Source organism: Bufo gargarizans, chromosome 11 (genome assembly GCF_014858855.1).
Source record: "Bufo gargarizans isolate SCDJY-AF-19 chromosome 11, ASM1485885v1, whole genome shotgun sequence".
Classification (NCBI taxonomy): Eukaryota; Metazoa; Chordata; class Amphibia; order Anura; family Bufonidae; genus Bufo; species Bufo gargarizans.
Window position 1 is genome coordinate 52800228 of NC_058090.1, and position 9855 is coordinate 52810082.

General features: G+C 43.4%; 1 protein-coding gene across 1 annotated transcript in view; it reads left to right on the top strand.

Annotated features, from left to right (window-relative positions):
- Positions 1-9231, top strand: part of GPR176 (G protein-coupled receptor 176) — an 81615-nt gene extending 72384 nt beyond the window's left edge. The window contains exons 2-3 of the mRNA XM_044272744.1: positions 1122-1374; positions 8121-9231. Coding sequence (XP_044128679.1) covers positions 1122-1374; positions 8121-9231 — 1364 coding nt within the window. The remainder of the gene's footprint in view (positions 1-1121; positions 1375-8120) is intronic.
- Positions 9232-9855: the final 624 nt, after the last annotated feature.

Consider the following 9855-nt stretch of genomic DNA (forward strand, 5'->3'; position numbering starts at 1 on the left):
TGTACCCATTGACGCCCGGCGGGGGAGGGGGATGGCACGCCTGTGCCGGGATACCTGCCGGACGGGAGCGGCTGTGGGTAGCGGAGGTGAAGCGCAGTAAACGCGGGACGGCTGCCGTCGGACGCTAATCCACCACGTGACCCGGAAGTGACGCTGCACACGCTGCAGTGCCGGGAATCGTAACGACAGCTGCCAGGGGGGAGGGCATGGAGGTGCCTTAAGTAGTGAGTGCGGGAGCCTCTCCTCCCACAAATACGGCAACTACGTTGCCTACACTTGTCCAGACACAATGCCAAAAAGGGACATGAATGAATGAAATTCTGCAGATTTGCAGTTGCAGATTTTCATGTGGCAAATCCGCAGCATTGCCCAGATTTTAGGAAATCTCCTCCTCATGCTGCATAAAAAAAATCTCCAGAGTAAATTGACCTGCGGTGCGGATATGAAATCTGCAGCATGTCAATTTATGCTGGGGATCTCTACTAGGGATTTCAACATTTGAAATGGAGAGGGTGAAATTCATAACTGTGATTAGTAGAGATGAGCGAATTTCATACAACTCTTTTCATGAACCATAAAGATACATCACTGATTAGCAATAGACAAGTCACAAAATTGTTATGACCAACAGTAAGAATTTACGGGTCCCATACCTTCAAATTGAGCTTGTAGAAATCCATGTGCTTGCTGCATGGACAACCCCACTGAGATGAACAGAACTAGTAATTTCTGCCATGTGTGACTATAGCCTAACATGGATTGGGGCTCATGCACTCACCATATAGGTGCATGTGTCTATTCTGTACAAATCAAACAAAAAGCAAGTTATGGAGTGCTTTATCAGCATGTGCGGAGGTATTCTTCCCCAGAACCTTTCCTTTTATGGCAGAATATCATGGACAACCACCCCCATTTTAACCTTATGATAATCTTTCTATGCATAGTTTATTGAAATGAATGAGCGCCTTTCCATTGGTCGGGGTCCCAGTTGGCAGACCTTTTGCGCTGGACTTTTTGTGATGCACATGACTGACACATCATACAGCTTTTTCATAGTAAAAATACTTTAAAACTTTGTATTGTAAAATAATCTTGATATGCATTTCACTTTTGTCTTTTAGGGAACATTGTTGTACTTTGGTCGACCTGCAGAACAACCGTCCTGAAATCTGTGACCAACCGCTTCATGAAGAACCTTGCTTGCTCTGGTATCTGCGCCAGTTTGGTGTGTGTGCCTTTTGACATTGTGCTCAGCGCCAGCCCGCAGTGCTGCTGGTGGATTTACACCCTGCTTTTCTGTAAGACCATCAAATTCTTGCACAAGGTCTTCTGCTCTGTCACCATCCTTAGTTTTGCCGCCATCGCTTTGGATAGGTAAATGCTTTTTTTTTTTTGTATAATCGTCAAAGAATCTTTTAGAATTCATTTGTTACGAGTGTATGTTTCTTGTGAACTAAATCACTCAATAACCATTTAAAGTGAAACTCTGGGAAGAATCGATGCAAATGAGCTCTTAACAAGCTCTGCCTCTGATGCCACCAAATGTAAGGCAGCTATCCTATAAGTCAGTGCTTGACCCTTTAAACAGGCCTGAAGACATGACTCAGATATAAAATAAGCCAGCACCTCATCTGCAGACAGCTGTTTCTGGGGTGATTGCCCCTCATCAGTGCAGAGCAGAGTACTGGCTTAACTGTGTGAGAGGCCTAAGTCAGGATTTGGGGGGTACTATCTCTCCTGGGGGGGAGAGTGCCTAAGTCGACGTTAGGAGACTTGTAGGCCATATATGCTCCTCTGGAATTCTGGGAAGAAAGGGATGCAAGGAATCCTGACTTAGGCCTAGCAGTTAAGCCAGTACTTTCTGCTCTGCACTAATGAGGGCCAATCACCCTGAAACAGCTGTCTGCAGATGAGGTGCTGGCTTATTTATTATCCTAGTCATGTCTCAAGGCCTGTTTAAAGGGTCGAACATTGATTTATAGGATATCTGCCTTACATCTGGTGGCATTAGAGGCAGAGCTTAATAAGAGCTCATTTGCATCCCTTTCTTCCCAGAATTCTAGAGGAGCATGTATGGCCTAAAAGTCTTCTCATGCCGATTAAGGCGCTCTCCCCAAGGAGAGATAGTACCCCCAAAAAAGTGAAACTTAAGCTTGGGTACTAAACTGTAATAGGTCCAGCTGTCTAGCTTACAATGCTACCAGAGGAATATGTTTCTGGGTTATTCCTTCTATATGATACATTTAGGTGGAATTCTCCTTTAAACATTATAGTAGACACTCGTATTAGCAGAAATGACCTAACACAATGCTGTTATTTTAGACTCTGTATTGACAGAATGAATAATTCAGTCTGGCTGAGGTAAAGGATTAAATCACCTGTGGTCTCAATGAAAAGGTTACACTCCCACATTATATAAGATAACACAACAAAATAGGGAGTGCATTACACACCGATATTAAGCAATAAAATGAATTTTATTGATATGTTAATTAAAAGTAAACATGATTTTGTAATAAATATACATACACAAGCAGGGATTTAACACAGTCATACATCACCCTGCTGTCAGCCCTATCACAGTAATATTAAGCATTATACCCCCAATTGATCAGAAAATTGGAATCAAAGTCCTAATCTGTATGGTCGATCAGGGAATGTAAGGTGTATATACGCGTATATGTATACCCTACATGAATCAAGGCAACACTACCAGGGCTCAGAACAAACAAGTCTAATAGTCTGGAGGTGCACAAAAAGGTAGAGCAACATACCAGAATAGCTGAGACTGACACCAGGGCAATGGCGCCCCTCGACGCGCGTTCCGCGTGTAGTTCGCTTCCTCAGGAGGAGTTAAAAACAGGGGGAAAAGGGGAAGTTTAAAATCGTGCCGCTTACCAATCATATGTCCGGATATAAGTCATGTGGTGTATCACATGACTGTGTGTCACTACCGCGGCGCATGGCCAATCCGCCCCCGCCACGTCACCTGACTTCCGCCCTCCCCCTGAGGCCGGCGGCGGAGAGGGCGGTCACACAGCTGTGATGCTGATCGCCACCGCCAGACCTGCACTAGAGAGAGAGGGTGGAAACGGACGCACGGGCCGAGCGGTCATGCGCACAAGTGGCACAGGTAAATCACGGCTATGATCATGTCAGATTCAACCTATGCCCTTTCTTGGGTCTCTCGCTGTATCCTATTTACACCATATACATGTCCAATTCTTTATCAACATCAAATAAAAAAGGCATACCTATTTTTATCTAAGTACAGTAAAAAAGTGCAAAGTGCAAATACAATTGTGTCAAGAATAAATAGTACGTAATAAATAATCGATAATTGATACACAGACTAAGCATTGTTATTCATAATTCATAAATAGTGAATACAGTAAAAATTTATATCAATAGTAAAATGACCAAATTAATCAAGTCAGTGATAAAGGAAATGTTACTCAGTGTCCTGTCTTATGTGGATGGTTTAATCAAATAGCTCATCACCACCGTCTTAGGGCTCATTCACACGACTGTATGGTTGCCGTACCCTTTGTTGCAGACTGCAAATAGCGCTCCACATTACACAGGCACCAGCTCGTGCTGTGGCGCGGGCCCATTGACTTGAATGGCGCTTCTGAGTGTTTACGTGGCCTTCTGATCCATGTCTCCGCTCTGCAAAAGATATGACATGCCCTATCATTTGCTGTATCTTGCGGATCGCGGACCCATTCAAGTCAATGTGTCCGGAGTACAGAGTTCACACGGTGCTGTTTGCGGTCCGCAATATGGGCAGCACAGCCATATGGTCGTGTGAATGGGCTCTCGGGCCTAGTTCACACTTCGGTGATTTGATCAATGATTTCCATCAGTGATTGTGCGCCAAAACCAAGAGTGCCGTCTACTCAGAGACCAGGTATGATGGAAAGATTTCTACCTGTTCTGTGTTTTTGACCTGCACCTGGTTTTGGCGCACAATCACTAGTGTGAACTAAGCCTTAGTTAAAAAATTTAAATTCAGAACATAGCCTGCTGTAAAGAACAACTTTAATTTGGTAACAATTCCCGCAGGGATGAAAATTGCTTGATCATTCCTAATTGTAAAGAAAGTGATTCCAGTAATAACATGAAAAGGAATTGATCCTCATTCTGTCACTTAATGTTTCCAGTAGCTCTAAAAAAAAAAGACAAATTATTCTACCTGGTCAACAATAGTCAGCATTTATTTGCAGATTCTCAGATTAAACAGACAATAGAAATCCATTATAACAATGAATATATTAATATCTAAAACATACATTTATGTTGTACAGTGCAGAAACACAGAAACAGCTATTTACAATGGGATTATTAGAGTAGCACCATCTAGTGGATTATCCTGTTGAATTTCTTTTTTCTTCATGTGTTAAAAGAGGACCTGTAACCTCACCTGACATGTCTGTTTTAGCTATTTACTGGTGTCCCTCTAATAATAATTCTGGAGCATCTGTTCTTATGACTCTATAATGTGCCATTCCTTTATTATTCCTGCTAGAAGTTATGAATGAATTGCTAGCAGTTTGCAGTGAAGGTCCAGATGGATGTTACCAGTTGGAGGTGCATCCCTGCTCAGTCTGAGACGATTCAATCAGTGCTGCCAGGGTTTGAATGTACAGGGACACATCCCAAACTGGTAACACCCATCTGGTCCTTTATTGTAAGCTGCTAGAAATTCATTCATACTTTATTATTCCTGCTAGAAGTTAACGGTGCATTATAGAGTCATAACAACAGATGCTCCAGAATTATTATTAGAGGTATGCTCCAGAATGGGGCAATTACAAGTAGTTACTAATCATGTCTGATATGGCAGGTAACAGACTTGCGGCGCAAAGAGGAAGTAGGGAGAGGGAGGAGTGGTGACCCCTAACTCACCTGGTACTGGCACCTGGCTGCCCTGACATCCCTAGACGGGCTGCTAACATGTATGCCGACCACATGCCTCGTCCCTGACTTACCCTGAAAGAAGCCCTAGGTAGTGAGTATTGCGGTGGGAGCACTAGTCCTCACCACTGACACCTAGGGTAACAACAGGGAAAGGACAAATAACACTAACACCACAAACAATCCCCAAAGGGAGTCAACAAACAGGAGAGAACCAGAGAACCGGAGATCCGACAGCACCTGTTCCAACAGCTCCACAGCTCCTCGAAGTCCACCAGAGGTCAGAATAGAAAATCTGGAAGAAAGGTCTACATCTGGCAACAAGGTAAGTAGAAAGGGAGAATATATAGTAGCTGGGAGTGGCTGACAAAGACCAGCTGAAAGGAAAAGCTACAGATTCCTAAATGGGACAAAAAGGATTGCAAACCTAAGCAAGAAAACCTGGAGCGGAATCCATTCCCACAACAAGGCCATGGAGCGTTCCCTTGAAACCGAGCCACCCGCTGCCACCTTCTGACCCCAGGAACAACAGGGTCAGCGATGGGTCGTGACACTAACACAGACGTATCAGGAGAGGTGACAGGTCCTCTTCAATACTTGCCAAATGTTTAAAAGAACATAATAACAAACAAAAAAAAAAGAACACACATCATTGTAAACCAAGGAAATGATGAATGCACCGTAAGGGTAATACCCAGCTCCTTCACACGTGGCAGATTTTCTTGCAAAAATGTATGTTACCGAAAATCAGTTCCACTCACCTGATTGGAGCTTTCAGAAATCCATGTGCATTTCACCAAAACAACCCCATTCATGTAAATGGAGATGATTTTCAGTTGCAGAAATTAAGGCAACAAAATCTGCCACGTGTGAAGTTGCCCTGGAAGGGAAGCGCTCACCCCCTTCTGTCTCCTTCTGTGGGCCTCTGATGCCTTGTGTAGCGAGGTCCCTGCATTGTTTCAATCTGAAAGCAGAACTGCTGTCCAGACATTGCTTCTTCCAATTTGTAAAATTATGAATTGACCAGTGACTCTGACTGATTGACTGTGGTTTTCTCACAGGTGTACAAATTCTTCAGTACTCATTAAGACTCACTTTAAGGGCTCATGTACACAACAGTATTGCTTTTTCAGTGTTTTGCGGTCCGTTTTTTACGGATCCGTTGTTCCGTTTTTATTTCCGTTGTTTTTCCGTTTTTCCGTTCCATTTTTCCGTATGCCATATACAGTATAGAGTAATTACATAGAAAAAAATTGGGCTGGGCATAACATTTTCAATAGATGGTTCAGCAAAAACGGAACAGATACTGAAGACATATGGATGCATTTCCGTATGTGTTCCGTTTTTTTTGCGGACCCATTGACTTGAATGGAGCCAAGCACCGTGATTTGCGGACAAGAATAGGACATGTTCTATCTTTTCACGGCACGGAAATACTGAAATACTGAAACGGAATGCACACGGAGACACTTTAGTATTTTTTGCTGAACCATTGAAATGAATGGTTCAGTATATGTTCCGCATACTGAACTCAAAAAACGTCCAGTATACTGAACGCAAAATACTGTTGTGTGCATGAGCCCTAAAGGGAATTTGTCACGTCATTTTCTCCTATATAACAGCACTGCCCCACAGAAGATTGCAAACATATTCCAAACTTACCTGTTTGTACTGTGTGTCTTTATTCCATGTGCAGAAAAAGTGCTTTTCTTCTGCAGGAAAATGGCTCCCAAGGGCCCGGCTGGGTGCGGTTTGCTGTTCCCTGTGCAAAAAGAAAACCAGACACCAGACTTAAGAAGAGCGGAGGCTGCTTTAGCTGCTCATATCTTGGGATTGGTAGCAGCTAGAGATTTGGGCCTGGTCTTGTTTGAAACCTTACATTCCAAGCTTTCAAACAATACAGCATTAAGTACACTACATCAGAAGATATAGCTGTTAGAAATCGGGATGGCAGAGAATGCAGGTTAAAGTGAAAGTAAAAACAGGTTTCACTGCTTTCACTCCTGACTCGATTTCTAACAGCTATATCTTCCGTTGTAATGGATATAATGCTGTGATTGTGGTATTGTCTGAAAGCTGCATGGCCACAGCTGCTTCATCCGCACACGGGGAGAAGCAGCGGCGACCATGCGGGGATCAGGAGCATTGCGGGGAGCCAGGTAAGTAGAATCAGTGTAAGGACCCGGGCATATGGGGGGGGGGGTATTTTCGGATAACCCCTTTAAGTCTGGTTTGCTTTGGGCACTTGGAGCAGCAAACCCTGCCCAGCCGGGCACTTGGGAGCTGTTTTCCAGCATAATAAAAGCACTTTTTCTGTACATGGAATAAAGACACAAAGTACACACAGGTAAGTGTGGAATGTGCTTGCAATCTTCTGTGGGGCAACGCTGCTATATAGGTGAAAAGAATGTGACAGATTCCTCTTAAAGGGGTTGTCTGAGTTCAGAGCTGAACCCGGACATACCCCCATTTTCACCCAGGCAGCCCCCCTAATATGAGCATCAGAGCACTTCATGCTCTGATGCTCTCCTTTACTCTTACAAATTGCACAGGGCAAAGGCTTTTAAGAGATCCAGTGACGTACTGGGCTCTCCATAGGGACTGCTATGCGGAGTCTTCCAGCTAGCAGTGAGCCTGGTGACGTCAACGGCACTAATGGGCAGGCTTTAAATGCTTTATCTGTAAAATGGCTAGGGCAATGCTACAGCCCGCCCATCAGTGCTCGTGATGACACTGGCAACACTGCTAGGAGGAAGCCTCTGCCTAGCAGTGTAAAAACAAACAAAGAAGCCCTTGATCTGCACTGGGCAAGGGAGAGCATCGGAGCATGAAATAGCAACAGAACAGCCTGTTAGTGCGGAATGCTACATATATCCACGTTATATCTCAATTCTTATGAAACTGATAAGAATATGACTTAAATTTTTGTTTATCAAATCAGGAAATCAGAAATGAGAGCTACACATGAGCCCTCAGAAGACGGGATTCAAAGCAGACAAAGTGACAGATTGATTTTTAACTCTTGTATCTCAAAAGTAGCTTACATTTTTTTTTAAATAAAGGCCAATTAAAATATATATATTTTTAGCCCAAAATGAGTAAAAAGCTAAAAAATGCCCCTGAAGGTGTTCATAGCCTTTAATATTAATTACTTAGTAAAACTTCTGTCTTTTTAAGCTAAACCTTTTTTTATGTCATTGCAGATATTACTCTGTGCTCTACCCTCTTGAGCGGAAGATATCAGATTCCAAGGCCAGAGACTTGCTAATCTACATTTGGGCTCATGCAGTTGTCGCCAGTGTCCCTGTTTTTGCTGTGACTAACGTGACTGACATCTATGCCATGTCCACCTGCTCCCAGTCTTGGGGCTACTCTCTGGGTCACTTGGTATATGTCCTGGTGTACAATATCACCACTGTATTAATACCTGTTGCTGTGGTTTTCCTATTTATGCTACTCATACGCAGAGCACTAAGTGCAAGTCAGAAAAAAAAGGTGATCATAGCAGCTTTGAGGACCCCACAGAACTCCATATCGATCCCCTATGTTTCCCAAAAGGAGGCAGAGCTGCATGCTATGCTGCTGTCCATGGTCCTTGTATTCATTCTCTGCAGTGTTCCCTACTTGACAATGGTTGTTTATAGCACTGTGCTCAATGTATCCCATATCTCAGACTTTCTAATGCTTACTGCCATTTGGTTGCCTAAAGTTTCACTGGTCACCAATCCTCTCCTATTTTTGACTGTCAACAAGTCTGTGCGCAAGTGTGTGTTGGGTACCATTGTTCAACTCCATCGTCGGTACAGCCGTAGGAACGTGATCACCCTAGGATCAGTGGCAGAGGTGAATTTGGAGCCCAGTGTTCGCTCAGGAAGCCAACTTCTGGAGATGTTCCATATTGGACAGCAACAAATATTTAAATCTGTTGAGGATGAGGAGGACAATGAGGTAAAGTTAGAGGCTTCCAAAAGCTATAAACTGAAGGAAGCAATGTCCAGTACCAGCCAAGAGGTAGAACAAACTTTGGTCCAAAAGTTAATTCCTCAGAGCACAGAATCATCATCACAAGTAGCCCCGGTGATGCCTGGTGAAGCCGAACTGCTTAATGACAAGTACTCCATGCAATTTGGATATGGACCCTTTGAGTTGCCCCCACAGTGGTTGTCAGATAAAAGAAACAGCAAGAAACGTCTTTTGCCTCCTCTTGGAAACACCCCCGAGGAGCTCATTCAGACCAAACAGCCCAAATGTAAAGCTGAACGTAAAATCAGCCGAAACAATAAAGTTAGTATTTTTCCGAAAGTGGATTCCTAGCACAGCCTAGCTACAGAACCCCAAAAAGATCCTATGGATCTGAGCTCCAGCCTTGTTACATATGCTAAACAGCATACATGGCAGGAAGGAGACGCACAATCAAAGTGTTCCTTATTAAGACAGACAGCGTGCTGCAGTAGATTTCCTTGTGTGTTCTCTGCGCAACTGTGACATTCTGTGACAAATCAGAGAAGATGGCTTCAGAATGCTATGGTGCTGGAAGAGAGCGCCGGGGCTTCAGTATCAGATCTGATGACTCTTGTTTCATGGCAAACCAGAGAAATTGAGTTGTACAAGGCCTATGTAGAAACTGTCATCACACAACACAGCAGCGCCTCAGGTTAATTTTCATCTGATATGAGAATCTATGACTGTAGCCTGCGGTAATCCACGTGTGTCGTTTCTAATGGCTGTCACTCTGTTTGATGCTTAGCTCCATCAGTTATTACATCATTTTATATTTACACATGTATAACTATCTCCATATACAGTTGCAAGAAAAAGTATGTGAACCCTTTGGAATGATATGGATTTTTGCACAAATTGGTCATAAAATGTGATCTGATCTTCATCTAAGTGACAACAATAGACAATCACAGTCTGCTTAAACTAATAACACACCCA